General features: G+C 47.1%; 1 protein-coding gene across 2 annotated transcripts in view; it reads right to left on the reverse strand.

The window, feature by feature from the left end:
* Positions 1-26,814, reverse strand: part of RIMS4 (regulating synaptic membrane exocytosis 4) — a 64,009-nt gene extending 37,195 nt beyond the window's left edge. The window contains exons 1-2 of one of the 2 annotated variants that reach the window (XM_006881562.1): positions 26,718-26,814; positions 25,122-25,124 (exon numbers count right to left, since the gene is read on the reverse strand). In XM_006881562.1, the coding sequence (XP_006881624.1) occupies positions 25,122-25,124; positions 26,718-26,814 (100 nt within the window). The remainder of the gene's footprint in view (positions 1-25,121; positions 25,125-26,717) is intronic. The other variant, XM_006881561.1, reaches the window with a different exon arrangement.
* Positions 26,815-26,842: the final 28 nt, after the last annotated feature.

Below are 26,842 nucleotides of genomic sequence, written 5' to 3' on the forward strand. Positions count from 1 at the left end.
AGAAATCTCCCCAGGGGCCAAGCATTCCACTCCTGGATGACAGAATTAGGAGTGCTTCTCATTTTTTATGTGCTTGCTTTCTCGGCATTTCCCCCAAACCTGTACACATCGTCCAGACTCAAGAAATCGCCTCTGCCACTTACTTGTTCACTGTGTGACCTTGGAGGTGGCATTTAATTTCCTCATCTGTAAAACAGGAAGGGAGCTCTGGTGGCCTAGTGAATGAGAAGTTACACTGCCAACCCAAAGGCAGGAAGTTTGAATCCACCAGCTGCTCCAAGGGAGAAAGATAGGCGATCTCCTCCTGTGTGATTTGCAGCCTCTGAAAACCTGAGTGGGTTTCACCTCAACAGCAGCGAGTGAGTGAGTAAAGCAGGACCAGCCGCGGGACTGTCTTTGGAGGCCCGCTCTGAGGACGGAATGAAGTCACGGGTTTGAAGTCTGAGCCTGGCACCTGGAACACAGCTCGTGATCAGAAAAATGAGTGCTACTGACATGGCACCGTTGTTGTTCTGCTTGCCGTTCATGGACGCACAAAACCAGTCCGACTCAGGCTAACCATGTGCAGAGCAGACACGAGCTCTACTGGGTTTTCAAGGCTGTGACCTTCCAGAAGCAGACAACCAGGCCTTTGTTCCAAGGCAGCTGTGGGTGGCTTCGAACCATTAACCTTTTGCTTAGTTGTTGTGAAGTGCCGTTGAGTTGGCCCTGACTTAGAGTGACCCCAGGTATAACAAAATGAAATGCTGCCGGTCCCGAGCCATCTCCTTGGTCGATGCGGCCACTGCTGCAGCCACTGACAGTCCACTAGGCCACCAGAGCTCTCCCACGTCTACTTTCTAATCGGTCCTTTTCCGCTGATGTCTGACTGACCATCCTGGTCACACCCCAAGTACAGAGCCATCTGCCGTCATACTGAAACGGTTTCTTCTCCTGCAGTCCTTGGTACAGTCAGTATTCTTTGACAACATAATTCAAGCCCTTTGGCTCGTCATAAAGCACTCAATTGCGCCACCGAGGATTCGCTGAAAGCACAATATTGACTTTAAAAAATGTAAATGATGAACAGAAACTTCCCACAACATTCCTTGGTGTGGAAGGATCCCCACGATGGAACTAAACCATGGACCAAACAGGACCCAGAAGCCCGAGTCTCATACTCAGGCTGTCCAACAACGCACCAAAGGGTCCACCCTTTTCCTCTCAACCTCAGTTTTCCAATTTAAAAAATGAATTATGGTGGGAGATGGATATAATCCCACTCCCTCGGCATGGCCCAAAGACGATGCAGCAGCTCTGGTCTTCAAGAAGCACCACCACACCTGCCCCCTCATCCCTGGGCACAGCATTTGGCCCTTTCTTTGCCACCTAACTGCTCTCCTGGTCCCATTTCCTCCCACATCTACTTTGTTTTTTTCTTTCCTTGTTGTGCACCATTGTATTGGATCCGACTGGCACAGGAAGAGATTGCCCCTCCTTCTCCAGCAGAGCATCTGGTGAACTCGAACCACGTGCTTTCAGGAGTGCAGTGCAGCTTCTTTGCCACTAGGCCACCAGAGCTCCCCCACATCTACTTTCTAATACGTCTATTTCACCCATGTTCAAAAAAACCCCTCAAACACACTGTTGCTATGTCAGTTTCAACCCACAGCAACTCTGGATCGAGTTTCCAAGGTTGTAAATTGTAGCGGGAGGAGACTGCCCATCTCAGGAGATCTAAAACCTTTGGGTTAACAGCTCAGATTGCTAGGGGAACTCTGGTGGCCTAGTGGAAAGAAGCTGCGCTAAAGTCCCAAAGGCATGTGGTTCGAATCCATCAGCTGCTGCACAGGAAGCGAGGTAATCTCCTCCTGTATGATTAACTGCCTCTGAAAACCCACGGGAGGAGCAGCTAGGGGTTGCTTCCAACTCAACAGCACACAACAAGAACTAGAGAGTCCTTTTAACACTATGGGCATAAATAAACCGTAGGGAGGTCCCCCAGTGACCACGCAGGGCTTCCAGTGGTCCGCAGGATCTGCCCGGCCAAGCTAGTAAACAGCTTTTCACTTTCAGGCTAATCTCACACTTCTCCTTAACTGTGTGAGTGCCCAACTGTCCGCTCTGCCTGTTTTTCACCCTAAAGTGAAGGAAGCCCCACCCCATTCAGTGTCATACCTTCAGCCTCTGACTCATCAGCTCAGTGTTTGACTATGATAAATGGCAGTGAAGAGCCACAGTTAGGCTAGCCGGTACACTTGTACCAGTTCTGTCCAAATCCCAGATCTTTCACTTCCTGGGTAGCACAGACGGAGGATATGGCTAGTTAACTCACTGAAAGGCTAGAGGTTCAAGTCCACCCAGCGGTGCCTCAGAAGACATTCCTGGTGATCTACTTCTAAAAAGTCAGCCATGGAAAACCGTATGGAGCCCAGTTCTACCTTGATATACCTGAGGTTCTCATGAATTAGAAGCAGCTTGATGACAACTGTTGTTGTTGTTAGGTGCCGTCTAATCAAGTAGGACTCACAGCAACCCTAAGAACAGCAGCCCTGAACCCCATCCTGGCCTGTGCCGTCTTCACCATCTCTGACACACCCATCGCCACAGTCACCGTGTCAACCCATCTCGTTGAGGGTCTTCCTCTCTTTCACTGACCCTCCACATTTCCAAGCACGATGTCCCTTTCCAAGGAATAGCCTCTCCTGGTGACATGTACAAAGAATGAGAGACAAAGTTTGCTATCCTTGCCCCCAAGGACCACTCTGGGCAAGGACCAGCCTATCCCCTCTGAGCTTCCTCTGGAAGACGAGGATGACAACTTCACCTGCCACATACTCTGACAGTTCAGCAGGATAATGCAGGCACAGTGCTCAGGGTCCGGCATGAAGAAAGCAAACAAAAAGCACCAGCTCTTGTGATGATGATGATGATGACAAAAGGTGAATGAGCTCAATGATGACCTTGAGATTCCTGTGGTAGCAGGTTCTCTTCAGGTCTTACCCACGGCCCCTTCTGGTCAGGCTATAGGAGCCTGTGAAGGGTCGGACAGGCTGCTTCCTGCACAAAGGTGCCCATCTGGTAGGCATGGGCTAAATTAAGCCTGTTTTCCACCTGCCAAGCCGTACATCCCAGTCTGGTGCTGAACAAATTAGAATTTATTCGAATTCATCTTTCTAGAGGAGGAGTTAAGGAGTCCTGGTGGCCTAACAATGAGGTACATGGCTGCTAACAAAAAGATTGCTGGTTCAAACCCACCCAGCAGCTCCAGAAAGATGTTGATCTGTTCTCATAAAAATGACAGGCGAGAAAACCCTCCTATGATCTACTCTGACTCATGGGGTCTCTATGAGTTTAAATTAATGGTACCCAATAACAAACAGTAACAGTTCTCTCTGTTTTTTAATCACTTGGAGCAGGGGATGCAGCAGGGAGAAGCATCTTTCTCTGGTCTGCACAGAGGTGGCATGGAAGCCAGGGACCAGAAGCCCGGACAAGGGGCACCACAGGGGAAGGTTCATCCTGGCCTGCTCTCAATCTCACTCCAAGGATGTCCCCAAATGGTGGTGAGAATGGGGGCAAGAGTACAAATTATCCTTATAATCATCCTTAAAGTAATGAAGCAGGTTATTAAATAAAATATGTTCAATCCTTCTACTCTGACAAGTAGACCTTCATAATGACCTTGAAGACCTGGCCAGGTTCAAATTTAGAATCTTCAGATGTCTGTGGTCAAATGTGGCAGTTAGGAGAGAGCTAATGGTGGGCTGTGGCCCACCCTCATTCCTCCATCCTCGCTATACACAGAGGCCACTCTGCACGTCAGTGCTTTGTTCTCACCTCCACAGACAGTAATGGATGGAGTCATCTGGGTGGACGATGGGCTCAGGGAGGTCCGGCAAGACCCCGGAAGCTCGTTCAGGCCATTAGGGCAGAGAATTCCAGGGGCACATTGCAGGGTCACTAAGTCTCATAAATAACATCTCTTGGAGGAAAGTAGCTCCGGAGGCCTGGTGGTAAGAAACTGTACTACAATCCTGAAGGTACATGGTTCGAGGTCACCAGTTGCTCTACGGGAGAAGGATGGGCAGTTTCCTGCCATGCTATTCACTGCAGTCTTACTGCCTCTACAAACCCACCACAGGGTCAGCTATGGGTCAGTTCTGCCTCAGTGGTGCTCAGTAACAACAACAACAACAACAACTGGGTAAGAACTTGCACTGCCAACCCAAAAGCAGGCAGTTAAAATTTACCCATCGCTTTGAGGAAGAAAGATGGGCAATCTCACCTCATGTGACTTACAGCCTCTGAAAACCCGCTGGGAGTGTCACCAAAGAGTCAGTTCTGCTCTGATGACAATGTTGTTGTTGTTGTTCTTGTTGTTGTTGATTGCCATCGTGTTGAGAATGACTCTTAGTGACCCTTTGAACAAAAGACCTGAAGCCTTTCTACAACTCTCATCGTTTCTCCAAGTGCATAGTTTCCAGAGGCATGTTGTTTAGGAAGTGCGTGTCACCCCAGACATACCCTAGAATGTGGGGTATGTGGGGTGTAGACTTGAGTTGGCACATCCTCTTTGCCCTATGGTCTCCTTGCCCTATGAGGAGCCTCTGGACAGAGCCCACTAGTGCTCGAGACCCCAAGTACTTCTTGTGTGGAGCTAATGATTGAAATGGTGCAACTCGCAATCCTATTACCGCCAGGTCTTCCATTCATGAAAAGGCCCACAAGAAAACATGAGGCTGACAGAGTTGATTTCTTTGGAGGCCATGGCCTGATTTTTACCAAACTCTTCCATGATTCAACAGACCTGCCAACCTTTGAATGTGGAAGGGGCATAAGGTTTCCTTCATCTTTCTTTCAACCCTCCCTAAAGGCCATGTTTTGGGGTTAGCATTTCCTGGGCAGCCTTGGGGCATCTATGGACTCCAATTCTGAGCCATTCCTGGGACAGGTGACATACAGACCGATGCCCAGTTCTGAGCCAGGCCGAGGTCACAGGTAACCCTTCAAACTCAACCTTTAACTAAAGGATGGTTTTCTTTTTTATTATTATTACTTTAATTTCTTTTAAAGACTTAGGCATTCACCTCTGGAGTGAAATTATGGGTTTCAAGAGTTCTTGACAAAGAGTTTCATTCCCGAAATGTAAAGCCGGCATTTTAAATTTGGTTCTTATTCACTGCTGGAAAGTATTAGAATGAAGATTACAAATTTAATAATGTAACGCGGCAGGAACTGGCTCGGCCTCGTCTCCAGGAGAGTAATTTGTTCCTGCCTTCAAGTCGGCACTTCCCAGCCTCCCGCATCACCAGATCAGCCTGCTGACACACTCCTGACTTCCCCGCCTATTACGCTGTGGCCCACGCATCCAGCCCAGACACCACAGATCATCATCAACCAGGTCAGAGGATTCAGTGCTGGAATGGTCAGTGTTACAGACTGAACTGTATTTCTCCTCAAGAATTAGCAGCCTGACCAGGCCGTGACTCTCAGCGATTTGGCAGTTATGTAATTTGGCAGTTATGTAATGATGTAATCACTCCCAAGGAGTCGTCTGGTGTCAACCAATCAGCAGTAAGGGGATTAGGGTAGAATGTAACATCTTTACTCAGGATATAGCAGTTGTTAGGTGTCATCAAGTCCGAGTGTGACTCACAGGGACCCTACAAACAACAGATCTTAACCCTGTCCTATCCTGTGTCGTCCTCATCATCTCTGACACACTCAAGCCTATTGCTACAGTAACTGTGTCAGTCCACTTGGTTGGGGGTCTTCCTCTCCTTCACTGTCCCTCCAAGCATGACAGCCCTCTCCAAGGAACAGCCTCTCCTAGCAATGTACCCAAAGTATGTGAGCTGAAGCTTCACCACAATTGCTTCTAAGGAGCACTCTGGCTGCACCTTCTTTAAGACGTATCTGCTTGTTCTTTTAGCAGTTCATGTGATATTCTGTAGCCTTCTCCAAAACCACAGTTCAAAGGCATCAATTCTTCTTCTGTCGTCCTTATTCACTGCCCAGCTCTAAGATGCATAGCAGTGACTGAAGACCATGGCCTGAATCAGGTGCGTCTTAGCCCTGATCCAAGGTAAGCAGAATTTCCCCAGGGTGTGTTCTCCAAGCCCTTTTATCTTATAAAAGATAAAAGGAGAGAGAAGAGGCCTTAGCACAACCAAGAAAGAAGAGCCAGAAGCAGAATGTATCCTTCGGACTCGAGATCCCTGTGCTGAGAGCCTTATAGACCCAGGGGAAGACTAATGCCAAGACAAATGGAGATTTCCAAGGAGCACCAGGCCCACAAATGCTAAAATAAGACAAGAACTTTCCTCTGCAGTCAATAATAAGCTTTCCCCTGGCTCTCCTAAACTTTGAGAGAATAAATTCCAGGTTACAGAAGCCATCCACTTGTGGCTTTTTTGTTAGTATGACACTGGATAGCTAAGACAGTTGGTTCTGAACAATGGAAGCCACCCCTAGGCCTCGAGGTTCCATTTTTCTCACCCAGCGGTAGAGAGGTTTTCACATACCCATGAGTGAGTCTGTCACTTCATAGTGACACACCCCAGGTCTGAGTCTGTCACTTCTCAGCTGGAAACCCAACAGGGGCTCTAACGGTCTTTAAGCACAAGTCCCAATCCTTGAAGCGGCATTAAAGATGCCTCATGATCTCCCACTGCCTCACCACACGCATGTGCTCTTCTCTCTGCTCTTTCCAAAGGCCACATCCCTCCCTACCTCAGGACCCTTGCGTAGCTGCTAATAATAACAAGGGTTAAGATTTACAGAGGAGTCACTGCATGAAGCATATAGTTCAGTGTGGGACTGCAGGTTGAAAGGTTGAGAGTTTGAACCTACCCAACTGCTCCACAGGAGAAAAGGTGGGTTCCCATAAAAGTCACAGCTAAGAAAACCCTATGGAACAGCTGTCCTCTGTCACATAAGACCACAAAGAGTCAACGGCACCCGATAACAACAATATTCACAGGGTGTGGTCCTTGGGTGGTGTGAACAGGTAAGTGCTTGATTTCTAGCTAAAATGTGGGTGCTCTGAATCCATGCAGAAGGTGATTTGAGTCTAGGAGGTCAGGTCTGATGCTCCATCCCTGAAAGGTCGCAGCCTTGAAAGTCTGACAGAGTATTTCTGCTCCACGAGCTGGAATAAACCAGATGGCCAGTTAAAACAACCACGATACTTACAGCACACTTCCTCCTGCCGGGAGCCCTAGTGGTGCCATGGTCAGGCACTTGACTACTAATCAGAAGGTCAATGGTTTGAACCCACCAGCTGCTCCTCAGAAGAAAGACGTGGTAGCGTGCTTCTGTATAGACTGTTGTGTGTTGTCGAGTCAAAACTGACTCATAGTTGACCCTCCAGGGGATTTTCAGAGGCCATAAATTACACGGGAAGAAACTGCACTTCTTTCTCTGATGAAACAGTTGGTGGATCTGAACCGCAAGCCTCTGGGTTGGCAGCCCAGCTCCTTACCTCCTAACAGAGCAGTTCTACTCTGTCCTAGAAGGCCGTCACGGGTCAAAATCGACTTGATGGCAGTGGGATTCGGGGTTGATACTATGCACCCTGCACCAAGATAGAGTTATACGGATGTTTTATTAATTCTCACCCCTATCCCATGAGGTAGGCAGTATAGCCAAATGGTTAAGCTCAGATTTGAGAGTCTATGTTTGAATCCTGCCCTCTTCTCTTTCTAGCTGTGGGGTCTCAGACAACTTACTTAACTTTCCTGTGCCTCAGTATCCCCCTCTATAAAACAGGGACCGTGACAGGACCTTCCTCACAGGGTGGTGGTGAGGCCTGCACGAGTTAGTGGAGGGTAGGTGTCAGAAGGGAATGGGTGCCGCACAAGCGTTAATTATCATTATCCCTGTTTTACAGAGAGAAACAGAAGCACCCAGTTATTAAATAAATTAGATGAAGTCACACAACTACCAGCAGGAGTGTGCTCTCCAAACTGAAGTCCTTGATTTTTACCATGACACATGCACTGGGGAAAATCTGGAAAACCAGGGTAAAAGCATCAATCAGAAAGCAAAAATTACCCATGATTCTACTGTGAAGAAGGAAGTACATGTGTTTGCTTGAGAGTGTGTGTGTGAGAGAGAGAGGCAGGCAAACAGACAGAGACCCCTGGTCTAGTCTTGGTGTTGGGCCCAGTCAGATGAAAGATGTTTCTTAAGACATTTGCTAAGGAACTAATTAATTTCTCATTACACCCTAATTAACGATACATCCTCCCACCCACTCCAGGCAGCTTTACCAGGGACACAAAGTGCCACACGGAGAGAACCTGCAGCCTCAGGGGTCACCAGGGTCCAGGGGGCCACCCAGGGTACTCAGAAGCCAGAAGAAGCCTTGAGCTGGGAGCATCAGTGCTCTTTCTAGCTTTGCCACGGACCTGCCGTGAAGCTCTGGAAAAATCATCATCCCTCTCAGAGTCTTCAATGAAAAACTCGCATGTTCAAACCGCACGACTGGTGAAAGATACTGAATATACCATGGGCCGCCAGAAGGATGAGCAAACCTGTCTTGGAGGAAGTATACCCAGAATGCACGTTAAAGCGAGGATGGAGGAGCTCTGATGGCCTAGTGGCAAGAAGCTGTGTTGCAATCCCAAAGGTGCACAGTTCAAATCCACCAGATGTTCTGCTGGAGAAGGAGGAGCAATCTCCTCCTGTGCCAGTTGGATCCAATAAGACAGTACACACAAAAAAAGGGGGGGGGAAGAATTTTAAAAACAAAAAAGACCCAAGAATGGTAAGCCTTTGTCTCCCTTAGTTTGGGAATACCATTAGAAGAAACCAATAGCTAGAAAAAGACATCAAACTTAGTAAAGAAGAGGGTCAGTGGAAAAGAGAGAGACCCTCAATGAGATGGTCTGATACAATAGATACAACCACAGGGTTCAAACGGTCCAATGATTGTGAGAATGGAACAGGACCGGGCAATGTTGTTTACATAAGGTCATTGTGAGTTGGGGGCAACACAACAGCACCTACCACCACCCCTGGGTTTCCATGCAGGTAGCTGACCTCAGAGAAACTTCTGAAAATGCCCTCAGAGACATACCTGGCTTGAAAGTTCTGAAACAGTAACAGTTTTATAGCAGTTTTCCTGTGTCACCATCATCATCTCATTGCCATCAAGTCAGAACCAACTCAGAGCTGACCTTCCAGTGGGTTTTCAGAGGCTGTAAATCATAAGAGAGAAGACTGCCCATCTTTCTCCCTTGGAGAAGCTGGTGGATTCAAACAGTTTACCTTTGGGTTGGCAACACAATTCCTTATCCATCAGGCATCCGTTCCCTGTGTTCTACACTCCTACTAAGCATTTTACAAACATTTAGTCAGCTAATTCCTATGATATCCCTCTGAGGCAGGAAGAGCCTATTAGTCCCATTCTACAGATAAACTGAGACTCTAAAAGATTAAGTAGCTTGCTTAAGGTCACATAGCCAGTTAGGTGGCAGAGTCAGGATTCAAGCCCAGGCTATCTGGTTGCAGAGTTTGTATCCTAACCATCATGCTATAGACTGCCTAGTACAATCAATTTCTCTTAGATGCTCAGTGTTTAATTTGAACTCAGTATCTGAAAAATAGAGGGAAAAAAATCAGAAGCCTATGAGGATAATGATGTGTGAGAATGGCACTAGGTAGCTGAGGGGAGAGGGAGACTGGCTTGTCCTTAGATGCCCTTGGCTGCTTTATCACTATGTGCATATTTCATCATTAGGAACGGCCAGTGTCAAGGGCTGTGGGAACTGGTCGCACACAGTGTTTGTACCTGGACTGGACAGGGGTTCAGAAGACAAGGATTCTCAGGTCTTTTGCTCCAGATATTCTTGGTGCTTTTAAAATTTTATAGTATATTATTACCTAACTTCTCAAGTGCCTATTTTTACAAGTATTCAAGGACCAACTGGCCAAAGATTGGTTTTAGAGCAATTTAGGCAGGGAGGCTCTAGGAGTGAAAAAGAATCCATTAGAGACGATAGCAGAGTAGAAAGAATCTGATGGGAGTTAGAATACTATCCTCCCTTTTCTGCAAGATTCTACTTGTATCTAAACCAAGCCCACTGTACAGATGGGAATGCTGTTATGTGTCATCAGTTTTCAACTTATAGTAACATAATATAGTGACAAGAGGGAGCTCTAGTAGCCTAGTGGGTAGGAAACTGTGCTATCTATTCAAAGGTGGGAAGTTCTAATCCACCACTTGCTATATGGGAGAAGGACAGGCAGTCTCCTCCCAGGCAATTTATAGTATCTGAAAATTTGTCAGTTCCAGCTCGATGGCAATGACAGGAAGAGAGAGAGAATGTGACAAGAGTAAAACTGCTTTCTAGAGTTTTATGATAGATGGAGAAAAGATTGATGTTGTCAACTATTTTGTCTTACTTGGATCAACAATCAGCACCCTTGGTTCCTGCCATCAGGAGAGGTACTGCACTGGGAAAGCCTGCTGTCAGGGACCTCTCCAAATTACTGAGGAGCAATAACATCAGTATGAAGACTAAGGTGTGCCTGTTTCAGGCCATGGTCTTTTCCATCACTTGCTATGCATCTGAATGCTGGACAATGAATAAGATTGACAAGAACTGATGCTTTTGAGTTGTGGTGTTGAAGAACAGTACCGAATATCCCATGGACTGGAGAAAGAGCAAACTGATATGTTTTGGAGAAAGCACAGCCATAGTGTTCGTTGGAGGCAAAGCTGATAAAGCTTCATCTCACATACTGTGAGCTTGTAGCTTGGAGAGATTATTCCTTGGAGAGGGGCATTGTACTTGGAAAGATTGATGGTCAGCAGAAGAGAGGAAGACCCTGAACAAGCCAGAACTTGCAGTGAAGGTCGCAGTGAGCTCAAGCGCATCAGGGATTTGGGGATGTCACAGGATAGAACTGGGTCAGGATCTTATTCACAGGGTCCCTATGAGTCATGCTCGGCTCATAGCACCTAACAACAACAGAGTTTTCTAACGTTGTAATCTTTACTGAAGTAAAAAAAAAAGATGTGCAATGCCCACAGGGGACATGGGATTCAAGGACAAGGGACTGTTCTCTTGAGACTTAGTACAGCAAAGATACCAGGTAACCAAATCCACTGAGTCTGCGCCAACCCCATGTTTAGCAGAATAGAGCTGAGCTCCATAGGGTTTTCAATGGCTATTATTTTTGGCAGGAGGTGGCCACAACGTCTTTGCAAAGAGCTTCTGGGTGGACTTGAACTGCCAACCTTTCAGTGCACAGTAGAGCGCATTAACTGCTTGCACCTTTCAGGGACTCCACAGCCAAGGCAGCAGCCATCATTGCTTGGGTGCCTTCTGTGTGATGTATCTCTATCATCTCCAACTCTCAGAAGGCAGGAATCGTTCACCCTGCATTGTAAAAGAAGCCGCTGAGGCCCCAAAATGATACACAGATGGAGAGTGGAAGAAACAAATCCAGGTGTCTGTGTCTCCAAAGTCTATGCTTTTTCCACTGCCTGAGCCACCCCTGTCAGGGAGTACCTCCTGTCCGTTTGAGACAAGCTGTGCCTGGAAGATGCTCTGAAACACCTTCGTCTTCTGATTCTGGAGTTTCATGAAGCTGATGGGCATCTCATCAAATCATAAAGTTTGGTGCCCTGATTGACATCTGAACAAGACTGCAACCTTTCCTTAGAAAATTACCAGCCGCTCCCCCTTTATTAGGAACATCTGGATAACCTGACTCGGTAAGCCCCCTTAGTAATACTGTCCAGCACCCTGCCCCTTTATTATCAATGACTGATTTGATTTGATTCTTCCCAGTAGAAGTTTGTCCTCAAATGAACTTTTGGTTTTAACACAGAGGCTTGGCTCTCCCCAGTCAGGAAAAGGACCATCCTGTCTGGTGGTAGAGTTGTTGTTGTGTGTCATCATAGGGGACCCCCCGGAGGGTTTTCAGAGGCAGTGAAGTGCACAGAAAGAGACTGCCCATCCTTCTCCCGCAGAGTAGCTGGTGGATTCGAACTGCGTGTCTTTAGAACTGCAGCACAGCTTCTTACTTCTAGGCCACCAGAGCTCCCCTAAAGCCCTCAGAATCCCTTGAGTCATCTGAGTCCAATATCCTGAAAGAGAATATTATGATCTAATATGTTATTCATGTTGACTCATTTATCATTTGTACAAGATGACTTCCAAAAAGATTGATGCGCGCCCGATCTATTAAAGTCAGGGCAAAGCAGGGCAGCACTGAGGCTCCTCCGGATCAGAGGCCACGTGGCAGAACCAGGAGCACCCGAAGACGATTCCCAGGTAGGGGATACAGAACCCAGTGTTCCAGCACCTAACACGCAGTAGCCAGGTGACTTCTCAAGTGTTAAGAAGCTATTTCATTCCTCTCTGCCGTTTTCCTTAACTAGTGGTTCTAGGGTCAGGGTCCCTGGATCAGCAGCACCGACACCACCTGGGAACTTGGTAAAAATGGGACTCTTAGGTCTCATCCCACAGGTACTGAATGAAAACTCTGGCCTGGGATCGCTCCCATACTTCCTCTCTGCTGTCGGGGCGGGAGACCCTCCACTGGGTTTCCAAGGCTGAAAGCTGCACTGGAGGAGATTGTCATCTTTCTCCCATAGAGCCGCTGGTGGACTTCAACCTAGGGAAATGCACAGCTGTGGGATAGCACCAGAACTCCCTGGTTTAGTGTAGCGCCCAGCAACCTGTTTTCACAAGCCTTCCAAATGAACACGATGCTCTATCAAGTTTGAGAAGCACTACTCTAATTCAGTGAAACTGACACCAGCAGTAACTACCACTGAATTAGCACCCACAGAGCCTGGTGGATAGAAAAGTTATGCTACCAAGTCAAAGGTGGGTGATTTTTATCTGTGCCACTCACATCTGGTTTTAATTGGTTTTGGTCAGACATTCTTCTAAGTGGTATAGCTCTGGTCTGTCCATTTGCTGTACAGAGGTAACTCGTGGTTGCTGTGATGCTGAATAATGTGACACTGGTATGTCAAATATGATAATGGTTACCCATGGTGGATGGTGTTTGGTGAAGCTCCCCAATTAAAATAAGCTTGGAAGCAGAAGTGGCACCCACTTTTAAAATAGCTTGCCACTGGAACTCTATGAACTTGGAGAAAGGATGAAAGTTATACAAGTGGTCATGTCTTTCGTTCATAGGGTTGCTATGAGTTGTCTACAACTTATGACACTTAACAACAACAACATGTAAAAAGCCTCTTTAAAAAGTACTAAAGAGCAATGATATTAGTTTAAAGGTGCCTGATCCAAGTCATAGTCTTTTCCGTTGCTTCCTATGCATCTGAAAGTTGGACAATGAATACGGAAGACTAAAGAAGTGGTGTCTTTGAATTGCGGTTTTGGAGAAGAGTACTGAATAGCCTATGAATTGCCAAAAAGAAAACGAACAAGGCTGCCTTGGAGGAAGCGAAGCCAGGGTACTCTTTGGAGGCAAGGATGGTGAGACTTCCTCTCAGGTACTTCACACATGTTTTCAGGAGGGACCAGTCTTTGGAAAAAGACCTTATGTGGGGTAAGATGGGGGGTCAGAGACAGAGAAAGATCCTCAGCAAGACGGATTGACACTGTGACTGATGGTACATCAGAGATTGTGAGGATCCTGCAAAATAGGACAACTTTCCAATCTGTTGTTCACAGGGCTGCTGTGGGTTGTTGTAGACGCGACAGCACCTGAGAAAAGCAACGTGCAGAGCAAGGAGCCTTAGTGGTGCAGCGGAGTAAGCTTTGGGCTGCTAAATGATAGGATGGCAGTTTGAATCTACCAGTCACTCCTTGAGGCTCCCGGATTTCCAGCCTTGGAAACCCTATGGGGCAATTCTCCTCTGTAAGTCAGACCTCACTCCACGGCAGTGCATTTGGTTTAGGGTGTGCTGGCCCACCACCCGCCTGTCAGTCCATTACACTGTGGGAACCCGGGGGCTGCTAGGATGTGGGAAGCTATGTCACTGGTATTTTAAACAGGTGGACAGGTTTCCATGGCCAGGAATGTCTTCCAGACTAAGCCAAACCAGGAAGGGACTATCTACTTCTTTAAAACTGCACAGTGAAGATTTCATGACTAACAGTAGAATATTCTCTAATATAGTGCCGAAAGATGAGACCCTCTGATTGAAAGGCACTCAGAATGTGACCAAGGAAGAACTGACTTCATACAGCAGTTGACATCCGTGACTTAGACAAGGTCAAGTTTTCAGGACCTTCACTTATTGATGCAATGTGACTCAAGATGAGAAGAAACAGTTATAAATACCCATTAATGATCAGAATGTGGGATATACAAAGCATAAATCAAGAAAAATCAGAAATAGAATGAAAGGAAACATATAGAGATCAATATTGTGGACATGAACTGAAATGGTTGAAATGGACTGGCGTGGGCCACTGTGAATCAGACAAACATTGGGCTTATTCTACTGCAAATGACAAACTGAGGAATCATGTTGCATCAAAAGGAAACTTTCAAGATTTCTCCTAAAGTACAATTCTGTCAGCAACAGGACACTATCCATAAACTTACCACTGTTCTACCAATCAATCCAAAGGTAGGTCGCTTGAATCTACGAGTGGGTCTGAGAGAGAAAGATGGACAATCTTTAGCCTCTGAAAACTTGAGAAGGGTCTGCAACACGTCAAGACCCAATTCAATGGCACCACCACCAACAAGGCAAACTAGTCAATATAATTAGTATCCAAAGTTATAGACACCCCAACCACCATTTTTTTTAAAATCAACTTCTATAGTATAAAATTGCTCAAATATGCAATCAAGATGCTTTGATAATTACTGGTGATTGTAATGCAAAAGTTGGAAACAAAGATGAAGATTCAATAGTCTGAAAATATGACCTTAATGATAAAAGTAACACAAGAGTGCCTGATATGGAAAAAAAGAGTATATGATAGAATTTGCAAAACCAATGATACACTTATTGAAAATATTATTATTTTTTATTTCTTTTTAAAATTTTTTTTTATTATTTTTGGGTGTGTGTCATTGAATCAGATCTGACTGGTACAGGAGGAGATTGCACCTCCTTCTCCAGCGGATCATCCGCTGGATCCAAACCACGCACCTTCAGGGTTGCAGCACAGTTTCTTGCCACACAGCCACCAGAGCTCCGCAAATATCTTTTTTATAGTAATATAAATGGGTGACTATATACATGGCTCTCAACAGATGAAGTACATGGTAAATCAAATATGGGGAAAGAGGTGGTGGAGAAGCTCAATGTCATCTGTCAGAACAAGGCGAACAGTCAACTGTGGAACAGGTCATCAATCACTCATAAGCAAGTTCAAGTTGAAAGTGAAGAAAAACAAAACCAAGTTCACAAAGAACCAGATTCTAAACAGTAGAACCCTTCTGAATGTAGAGACCATCTCAAGAACAGATATGACGCGGGGAGCTCTGGTAGCCTAGTTGCAAGAAGCTGCGCTTCAATCCCAAAGGCTCATGGTTCAAATCCACCAGAAGTTCTGCCAGAGAAGGAGGGGCAATCTCCTCCTGTGCCAGTTGGAGACACACACACACACACACACACACACAAAGAATAGCTCCAATGCAATGAACACTAACACCAAAGACCAGATAAGTTGTGGGATGACATTATAAATTGCACCCTGTTATCAAAGACATGATAAATGAAGGACATTAAAGGTCATTAAGAAGCTAGGAGAGAAATAAAATCCCAAAATGGAGGTTAGAAGGGACTCTGAAACTTGCTTGTGAATGGAGAGCAGCTACAGCAGAGAGCATAAATGAAGACGTGAACAAGTGGACAGATTTCAAAGGCTGGCTCAAGGAGGCAAAGTATTAGAATGAAATACACAAAGGCCTGATACGAGAAAACAAAAAGGGAAGAACACACACCTCACATCTCTCCAACCAAAAAGACAAAAGAAAAAAATTTAAGCCTTGAGATAGAACAGCCAAGGATTCTATGGAGGAAATCTAGAACAATATATCAAGCATTCAGAGATGGAAAGAATACACAAAAGTAACTGTATCAAAAAGAGCTGGTTGACAACCATTTCAGAAAGAAGCATAGGATCAAAATTGTTGATACCAAAGGAAAAAAATGCAGGCTGCACGCAAAGCGATGATAAAACAAGACTCCAGGAACTGACAGAATACCTACTGTGAGGTTGTAACAAACAGATGCAAAACTGGATGTACTATGCCAGAAAATCTAGAAGAGACCCATAATCTGTGCCCATCCCAAGAAAAGAACGGCATGCAGAAATTACATCATTTCATGAGTATCACAGGCAAGTAAGATTTTCCTCAGGATAACTAAAAAACGGTTATAGCAATACACTAAGAAGAAGCTGCCAAATACTCAAGCCAGATTCAGAAGAGAGTATGGAAGGGTGGTTATCACTGCTGATACCAGATGGATCTTGGTTGAAAGCAAAAAGTATCCAAGAAATGTACACTTGTGTTTTATTGACTATATGCAAAAGCATTAAACTGTGTGGCTCACGATAAATTATTAATAACATTTTGAGGAATGTGAATTCCAGAAGACTTGCTCATGTGAACCCGTACAGAGACCATGAGGCTGTTATTCCAACAGATGCAGGGGATTCGGCATGTGGTTTAGTCAGAAAAGGTGTGCTCCTTTCACCATATTTATCCAGACTGTGTGCTGATTAGATAATCTGAGAAGCAGGACTCTATGAAGAACAAGATTGAAACAAAACTTCTTAACAGCCTGCAAAATGTGGGTGGCACAATCTTGTTTGTGCAAAGTGAAGATGTGAAGCACTTACAGCTAAAGGTCAAAGACAACAATCTTCAGTATAGATGATCCTCCAACACAAAGAAAATAAAAATCATCACAACTAGATGGACAAAGTCAGGATTTATTATACATGGATCCACAACCAACACCCAAGAAAACAACAGGCAAATTAAATGACACACTGCACTGGAAAAAAATCTGCCACAGAGCTCTTTAAAATGTTAAAAGCAAAGATATTACATTGAGGACTAAGGTACATCTGACTCAAGTTATGGTACTTTGAATCATCTGCATGTGAAAACCAGACAATGAACAAGGAAAATGGAGGAACTGATGTACTTGAATTATGGTGTCAGTGAAGAATCTGAAGTATGCAGTGGACTGTCAGAAAAATGAACCAATATGTGATGTTTTGGAAGAAGAACGGTCTATAGAAAGAAGGATGGGGAGATTTCATCAGACATATTTTGGCATGTTATCAGAAGGGTCCTGTCCCTAGAGACGGGCATTATATTTAAGGAGAGTCACTTTCTCCTAGATGGACCGTCACAGGGGTGCAACAACAGGCTGAAAAACAGAAATGCGGGAATGGGCGGTATTTCATTCTGTTGTACATATGGTCACAGAGTCAGAATCACGTCATCGGCACCTGATAACACATGCCAAGTATTAGATACACGACTTCACTCATCCTGATAACTGAATAAACCTTAATTCCATATTAACAATTGGCAATTGATTGTAACAATGGGCTCAAATATGTCAGAGATGGTAAGGATGGCACAGGATAGGCTAAGATTCAGAGCCATTGTTCATCTGATTGCTACGAGTTGTGGTTGACTCAATGGCACATAACCACAATAACACCACCATTGTATATAAACCTAACCCAGGTCTAGGTTTATACAGTGTACCTGGGCTACGTAGGTATTGCTTATTATTCCTTGCAATTACCCTTTTACCTTTTATACAAACAGATTATCCTGGAGGCTGAGCTCTATGAGAACTGTGGCATCAGGATTGGTGGGGGATTCATCAACAATCTGCATTATGTAGATGACACAACCCTGCTTGCTGAAACTGAGGAGGACCTGAAGTGCTTGCTGTAGAAGGTCAAGAACTGCAGCCTTCAGGTGGCCTAGTAGCAAGAAGCTGCACTGCAATCCCAGAGGTACACAGTTTGAATCCACCAGATGCTCCGCTGGAGAAGGAGCAAAAAAATAATATAAACAAACAAACAAAAAATAATGGCAGCCTTCAATATGATTTGAAGCTCAACATCAAGAAACAAAGATTCTCACTACTGGGCCGAATGGCAGCATCATGATGGATGGTGAAGAGACTGAGATTGTTAACAGCTTTAGTTTGTTTGGCTCTACAATTGGCAGTCTTAGTACCAGCAGCCAGGAAATAAAGAGACTAATTGCAGTGGGAAAGTCTGCTGTCAGAGGTCTCTCCAAAGTACTGAAAAGTAACGATGTCAGTCTGGAGACTAAGGTGTGCCTGATCCAGTCCATGGTCTTTGCAATTACTTGCTATGCATCAGAAAGCTGGACAATGACCAGGGAGCATGGAAGGAGAATTGATAACTGAGCTGTGGTGTTGGAGAAGAGTACTGAATATACCACGGACTGCTAGGAAAACAAACAAGCTCACCCTGGAGAGGGTGAAGCCAGGCTGCTCCTTGGAGGCAAGGATTCTGAAGCTTTGTCTGACATACTTTGGACATGTTGCAAGGAAGGACCAGTCCTTGGAGAGAGACGTCATGCTCAGGAGGATGGAGGGACAGTACAAGAGAGGAAGACCCTCAATGAGATGGCTAATTTAGTGACTGGGGTAATGGGGGTAGTTGTGTCAGAGACAATAAGATGTCACAGGACAGAGCAGGGTTTAGGGCTGTTGTACATAGGGTCGCCATGAGTCGCAGGCAACTCGACGGCACATAACCACAAACAACAACATTACTTACTAATATTATGCCTCATTTTACAGATGAGAAAACTTAGTATCAGAAAAGTCAAATCACTTGCCCAAGGGAGCAGTTCAGAAGCGGCAGAGGCAGGATTCCAAAGCCTCATCATGGATAATCCCCAGGGTCTCCCACACCTACAGCAGCCTGAGAAGCTTTAAAGCAGCCACAGGTGAGAGGTGAGGAGGAGACAGGGGCAGAAAGAACCCTGCCAGGCTTCTGCAGCACCTTCCAGGAGGCCACACTACACATTTAAAGGTACAGTCACCCAGGTGTCAGGGACAAAAAGCAAACAAACAGCCAAGCGGGGACTCAGGAGCCCTGCGTTCTCAGCCTCTCTCTGAGCCTCAGTTTCCCTGCCTGACACTCCTCATCACTATCTACTGGCTGAGCTGATCTTCCCCTGCTTACCCCTTTGACCTCATTTTCGCTCACCCGCTCTCTCCAACCACACTGGTCTCCTTTCTGTTGCCTCTACATTATGCTCATGTTAACCTCAGGACCTTTGCATGGGCTCTGCCCTCTGCCTTGAACACTCATGCCCCTCAGATTCTCAATGCTGGCTCATGTCACCTCCTCAGAGAGCCTTCCCTGACTACCTTACTTACCTCCACCTGGGTTAATTTTCATTCCACTTAACACAATTCTTAAATTATTTCATTCCTTAAAGCATGCAGCAGCTCGAGGCTACCATGGAAGGATGGGCAATCTCCTCCCATGGGATTAACTGCCTCTGAAAATCCCCTGGAGGGTCAGCTCCAACTCGACAGTCCACAACCACCACCACCTATATACTGTCTATGTCCTCCACCCCAGAACATACCTCCATCATCAGAAACTGTCTGTCTTGTTCCCAGAAGATCCCTCAATACCTAGAACACCTTATCAGCAGTGGGCAGTCAACTGAAAATTAGAAGAATGAATAAATACCAGAGAAGAAAACTGGTCCTAGGGGCCTTTAATGTTTGACTTTGAAGACACCGAGCCTTTTTGAGCCTCAGTTTCCCGCCTTGTCTAATGAGGTTTAAACTAGATGTTCTCTCTCCAAGGGTCTTTTCAAAAAGTCATGCCTGGAACCCACCCAGCTGGCTCAGCGAGAGGAGGGAGCTGGCCAGGGTCCTGCAGCACCTGCCCTCTGTGCACCCCACCCATGTCCTGCCCAGCCACTAAGCCATCTCACTCCCCCATCGCAGAAACAGTTAATGAAGTACGCACTGCTAAATGCAGTTACAATTACGGGGGCTAAGAATAAGGCGCTGACATCAGCCTCGTCAGTTTCCGAGTGAATCAGAAGGGGAGGGGGGAGGAAGACGAAAAGGGGGAGGTGTTCAGGAGCTGTCAAGTGGAAATAGCACAGCGTTAAATATAATCCAGTCCTGGCCTACATCGGGCTGGAGAGGCAGGTGATGGTTCAGCCCCCAGGGCCAGGGCAGACAACTGGATCCTTCAAGGAGGCCAGGCAGCTACAGCAGCCGTAGAGCATGCTGGGGACCATCCAGGAACGGATGGCCAGGAAGGGACTCAAGGGGGCAGGGAAGGGGATTTCTGCAAGGCGACAGACCCTGATGGGGACAGCAGAACAGGAGTAGCACCCAAGCCCTGACCACGTGCTGGCTGTTAACAACACGCACAGACCTCTCCACCTGGATGGTGCCCAGAAGCAGACAGTGCCCTCTGCAGTCAGACACACTTGTATGTGAATCACAGCAGGCCAAGCTGGGAAAACCACAAACCACTTCAGGTTGCCTGGCTGTCCTCATCTGCAAAATGGGTTCATCTGCAACAGGAGGCCCCCCCTTCAGGCTACCTTGGGCTTCAGTGAGATTAGGAAAGCACTGAGCATAGAGCCCAGCACCCAGAAAGCTTTTTTCATTTACCTTTGACCCTTTAGCAGGATAATCAACCTTTTTTCCAGATGAAGAAACTGAGTCCCTGAAAAGTTAAACTAGGCCTAGAGAAAGAGTGAAGTAAAATCTAAGTCCAGTTATCTTTTTCCTGCTTTACTGCATAGTTTTACAATCCATGCTGCTCCTTGGAGGCAAGGATTTTGAAACTCTGCCTCACATACTTTGGGCATATTGCCAGGAGGGACCACCTTGGAGAAGGTCATCATGCTTGGGAGGGTGGAGGGGTAGCACAAGAGAGGAAGACCCTGGATGAGATGGATTGAGTCAGTGACTGGGGTAATGGGGGTAGGTATGTTGGAGACAATGAAATTGGCTGTCTAGAGGAGGGTTCAGAGCTGTTCTGCACAGGGTCACTATGAGGTGCAAGTGACTCAATGGCGCATAATAACTGTGGGGTTGATGGGTAGTCCTTTAGAGAGTTGGGTGGAGGGAAAGGTTACAGACTATAATGGAGGAAGATAGCACACCCTTTGAGCATATTCTCGATAAGTACCGCCCTTCCAGTTCTTAAAAGATATACTGAAGCAATGGCTGTTATACCAGAATGAAGAAAGGTCAGAAGAAACGAAAGATGGCCTGAGACAGGGGAGAAGGTCATTCCGAGGGTAGGGGCTTCCTGCGTTCTTCCTCTTCTCTTCTCTCCTCTCCTCTCCTCTCCTCTCCACAAGCACTAAAAACTGGGGTGAGGTAGAGAACCTCACTCATCCTCAGAGGTAGCAAGGTGGAGGGACCCCTCCTTCCCACTAGATAGAACCAGGTGTGTCCCAGGCAGGAGCAAATACCAAGGAAGCTGGAGCCGTCAGTTTGGGAGTCTGTGGGGGGAGGGACGTCTGAAGGAGGGACGATTTGAGGAGTCAGCGCTCAGACAACACATTCTAGCAGACAAGGAGACCATGTTCTGCAGAAGGGGAGAAGGGGCAGATCCCCAGCCACCTGCTTTTTCTAAGAAAATTATCTCAGAATTAATTAAAAGGAAGCAGTTTGAGTCCATATTCTCACTCCAGGTCCAGACTGGTTCCCTTTTTACCGTGCTTCTAAATCAAGAACTATGCCCCACTCCCTGGACAGAAAGATAACCACACCTGGGTGGAAAAGTGGGGATGGGGGGATGGACGGGACAAGGGAGGCAGGAAGTGGGCTGCTCTAGGGTAAGAGTGGGAGCAGAGGCTTTGATCCTCCAGCCTCCTGGCCTCCAGGAGCCCTGATACAGAAGGATATTCTAAGGCCTCCCTGCCGCCATCCCCCTCAGCCACCCAGCCTCAGTCCCCCTCCAGGACTGAACTGCTCATTCCCACCAGCTCCGGGAGAAGGGGTGGGACAGTAGGACATTTTGTTTCCCAGAAAAAGCTCAGGTCAAATTTCAAGGACAAAAGTTAGCACTTGTTCTGGGAAAGAAAACTCAGCCAAATGGAGTGAACTGGGGGCGGAGGGAGGTGGGGAGAGGGAAAGAATTCCAGCGTGGTCACTCCGGTGCCTGAGGCCAGGGGTGGGAGTTGGCACTTTCATTCCCCCTGCCAGGATCTGTCTGGCAGGATATGGCGATCTCCACCCCAAAACCCAGGAGAAGTAACTCAGACAACCCCTCTGTTTCTTCTGTCCAAAATTGGGGGGGGGTATGGAACTGTGGTACTATAATGTGGGTCCCATCTACCATGCCCCCACCCTCAGACTTGGCTAGAACGGAAGGGGGCGGTGCCATGAAGGGCTTTCTAGCCTAAGAGATGTGGCCCGCACTGCTAGGAGAGGGACCGGTAGCCGGCCTGTGTTGCCATGGCAACCTCCTCTCTGCGCTGGCTTGAAGCATCCTATGGGCAAATAGGAGCTAGCTGCTCCAGCTTCTCCGCCCTTCTCTTGGGCAGGCGGTGGGGAGGACTGGACGCTGAAAGCACTCAGCCAGTCTCAGGAACACCATCCTCTATTCCAGACCCCGTCATAACACCCCTCCCTTTTTTTTTGCATTTTGCTAGAGAATGGAGCCATCCCTATTTCCTAGGTAGGTTACAGAGGCCAAGAGGCAGAGTTGGGACTCTAATGGGGTACAAATAGAATTGTTAAGGAAGAGCAGGAGAAATGGTAGCGAGAATGCTCTCCAGTCTCTTCTTCAGGCCTAAGTCCCCCAAAGCCCCATCCTTAAACTACTTCAAAGAAGGACAGCCCAGCTCTGCCTTAATAACTATAACAATACAGTAACAATTACCTACAAAAATTATAAAACATTTTGAGACCAGGCTTCCAGCCCTCCCCAAGCGCACAGATTCTTCTAAAAGTCATGCTCGGAGAAAGCTTACTTTAGTAAGAAAGATAGCAGCTAGCAGCTAGCGTAGACAGAGAGCCTTTCTTGTGCCAGGTACTGTTATAAACACTTCGCACAGCATAAATAGTATCATAATCAAGAGTGCAGATGCTTAAGCCAGATTGCCCAAGTTCAAATCCTAACTCCCTCCCTTCCAGACTTTGAGAGAATGACTTTACTATCTTTGTGCCTCCGTTTTCTCACCTGAAAATGATGTTAACAGGAGAGCCCTCTGATGCCCTACAGTTGGCTGCTGTGGAGCTATGATGAGGAACTAATTAAAATAATATCTTTAAAGCATGTCTAACACAAGGTAGCATTTTCAAAATCTTGACCCAAGGCAGGCCAGGCTGTTATTTTCTTTCTTACACAAATGAGAAAGCCAAGATCACATATCCAGCTCTACCCCACCCTCAGCCTTCCTCAATCACAAGCCTAGGCCCAGCAAGGCTGAGAGAGGAAGGACACTGACTCGACATGTTCATGTTCATGGGACTGTCTACAGCTCCAGCATCCTGCTGACAAGGGGCAAAAGCAACCCAAATGAGTTCAGCATGCAGGAGACAAGATGCTCTGTAAGAGAAATCCTAGGAACCTACAATGGCAAACACCCCAGCAAAGAGATGGGAGGAAGGCCAGCTGCCTTAGCCATTTAAAGGTTCCCATGCCCGAGGCAGGAGAGTGCTCTGGCCCAGTTAAGGCAAATGAAAAAAAAAAATCTTTCTCGCCCCATTTCTCAGGAAACCAGAAGAAGATGCCTCTGACTCCATGTGGATGATGGAAATGATGCATTCACTCAACATAAGTGGAAAACAGCAGCATAGGAGAAGTGGGGAGCTACCGGATGAGCCCTTCCAGGATTGATCCATCAAGGAGAGAGGGGCATTAAGTGAAGCAGGGGAGGGGGGAAGAGAAAGACAAAGCAAAACCATCTGGGACGGCCCTCCCAAGAAGCTGTGTCCTGTCTAGTATCTGGGCGACTATTCAAAGTGGTTTTAGAAATTAGTTCAGCATGGTGCCACTCTGAAATAATAAATTCAAAAGGTTTCTTCAGGTGAAAAGGAATGATTTTGAGAACAAGAGAATTAAGTACCGAGACAGCGTTCCCCACTTCTGATTTTCACCAGACACTTATTATGCTGCCGGAAATGAAACTTGACTTTCTCCCTCCCCCTCAGCTCGACACATCCCCCAGGATGAGCGCTAAAATGCCCTAAACAAACTTGGCTGCCAGCAGCTCCCTGAGGCCTCCTCACCTGGGAACCATTTTCTACACTGTGAGATTTTAGCTTTGCTTTTTTTTTTTTTTAAAGTGGTTTACTGGAAAGGGAACCAGAAACCTGATTTTAGTCTCTGTGACTGTCTCACTGCATGACCTTGGGACACATGCGCACACAGACACAGTCACCCCCCCCCCCAGGCGACGAGAAGGGGCTAGATGATGATGTCGAGGTCTCTTTCAACCGCAACACTTATGAAGCTGAAGAAACCTTTTGGGGTCGAAAACCAGGTGAAGCTTTAGCAGTATCTCCACCATTACATGACATTATCTGCTTTGAATGTTTTTAAATCAGAACAAGTCCCCTGCAGCCTGAGTAATAAATGAGGTGTCTGGCCCATAGCACGGAGCCTAACTTTAGAAATGGATCCAGCCATACCTGCCTCCAACACTCCTATGAACCCATGCTCCCCACCTGAGACCAAAGGGCCTGCTGAACCTCAGAAGAGTCCTCGAGCCTTAGTTAAGGGGTAGGCTCCAGTTCACCTGACTGGGGTAAAAGGGACACTTTCTGCCCCAATTTTCTCTTCAGAATCTCTCTCTTGACTTACACTCCAGTGGAACCTTGTTATTGTGTATTGAGTCAGATCCTACCCACAGCTGACCCAGCTAACCTTCCACTGGGTTTCCAAGGCAGTTAATTGCACAGGAGAAAAATGCTCATCCTTCTCTTGCATAGCAGCTGGTGGATTTGAACTGTATGCCTTTGGGATTGCAGGACAGTTTCTTACCACTGGGCCACCAGAGTTCCGTTGTACAAAATAATATGACATCCTCCTTAGTTATAAAAACCAAACCCAACCCACTGCCACTGAGTCAGTTCTGACCCCTAGTGACCCTTCTCTGGGTTACCAAGGCTTTAAAAAAGGAAACTACCCATCTTTCTCCAAAGGAACAGCTAGTGAATTTGAACTCCTAACCTTCTGTTAGCAGTGCTACACATAATACATTATGCTACCAGAGCTCTCTTAGCTTCATTGAGGAGGGGAAGTCAAGGCTCTGAGCTTTAGTTGTTTTTTCTGTATAAAGGGAACCAAGGCTGGCTTTGTAGTATCCTTTAGCCCTCTTCCATCTCCAAGTCAACAGCAATACAGGCCTGACAGGGATCTAACTTATGAATCCCCACTTACTCAGCAAACAAATTCTGGGGTGACTTTTCCCTACCACCCCTCTTCATTGTCCCATCCCCACGCTTTCCCTAAGTAGCTAGGCAAATAAGTAGAGGGGTCCTGTGGGCAAGGAATCTTAAGGCTCCCCTAAAAACTGCAGGCAATATCTTGTGGAAAGTGGACACTGACATTTTTTTTTTGAGAGAAAACCCACATTTACGCCAGATGCTTGTTCCTCCCCCTACATAGACCCCTCTTCCCTCATTCAGAGCAAATGCTCTCAAATGTTCAGCTTACAAAACACTTACAGCTCCATCCTCACTCTATGGGCCCCTGTGTATGAGGCACTCTTGTCCCCACTTTACAGATAAGGAAACTGAGACTCAGGGATGGTGTAATTTGTCCAAGGTCACAGCTAATCAACAGATTCAAGGCTGGAATTCAATTCTTACTCTAAATCTGGCATTCTTTGCAAGCTGGCACCAAAGCCCTCTAGCTTCCCCACCTGTAGGAGGATGGGTGTCCTCACCCCAGAACCAGATCTGAAAGGCTTAGTAAGAACTAGCTGGTCTCAGGGCCCCAAACAGCAGGCTTCTCCTCCCCTTGGGCTCTGACAGCTGTGCAGGCCTGGGAACAGGAGGTTCAGCAGCTGGATGGTGGTCTGGTCCAGGCCACCCAGAAGGGATACTCCAGGGACAAGAGCCTCTAGGGTCAGGGATGAAGCCCGAAGGGCGCGAAAGTGCAGTGTGGCGCCTCCCTATAATCTATCTCCCTCCAGGATGAGCGCGTAGGAACCGGGAGGCAAGGTTAACACCCAGTCTGTTCCCTGAGGCTTACCCCATCTAGCTGATAAAGCCCAGAGTCTATGGGGTAAAGAAAAGAGGGACAAATGGGGACCCTCAAGGCCTTGGGTGCAGGAGGCGGGGGGGGGGTGTCTTAGCCTGGGAGCCTCGGATGCGGCCAAGACAAAGATGGAGAGATGAGGTTTGCGCGCCACCCCCAATGGCGAGGGGCGCGTCTCAGCCCCAGGGGTGGGGCGGCCAGAACCTTGAGGGCTGGGGAGTGCGCACAGCCAGAAACCTTAGGATGGGTGACAGGTCAAATCTAGGGACAAGGTGGACGCAGGGGAGTAGGGAGAGCAGAGTCCAGAGGACCCAAAGGGGCCACCTGCGGGCAAGGGAAGAATGCAGATGACCGAGGGGGTTCCTGGGGTGACAGCCCGCATCCTAGAGACCCCGGGGTGCAGGGGGTTGGCAAGGAGACTCTGGGGGCGCATCCCCTCGCGGAGTTGGGGGGTGGGGAGGGGAGAGTGGCCAGTTCTAGGGCGCACCAGGTCGGGGAGGGGTCCTCGGGCTCTGGGTCCCGGGACACTCCCCGGGGTGCCAGGGGGTCGGGCGGCACGCTCACCCGCATCCTCGTCGTCAAAGGAGTTCATGCACGGGAAGTAGATGGCGAGCGCCTCGAAGGAGGCGGACAGGCTAAGGCGGCTCTGCGAGCGCTCCATGCCGGCGCCGGCGCCGGGCGCCTCGGCC

The sequence above is a fragment of the Elephantulus edwardii genome, unplaced genomic scaffold, assembly GCF_000299155.1.
Source record: "Elephantulus edwardii isolate Elephantulus edwardi_28Jun2011 unplaced genomic scaffold, EleEdw1.0 scaffold00015, whole genome shotgun sequence".
In the NCBI taxonomy this organism is placed as follows: Eukaryota; Metazoa; Chordata; class Mammalia; order Macroscelidea; family Macroscelididae; genus Elephantulus; species Elephantulus edwardii.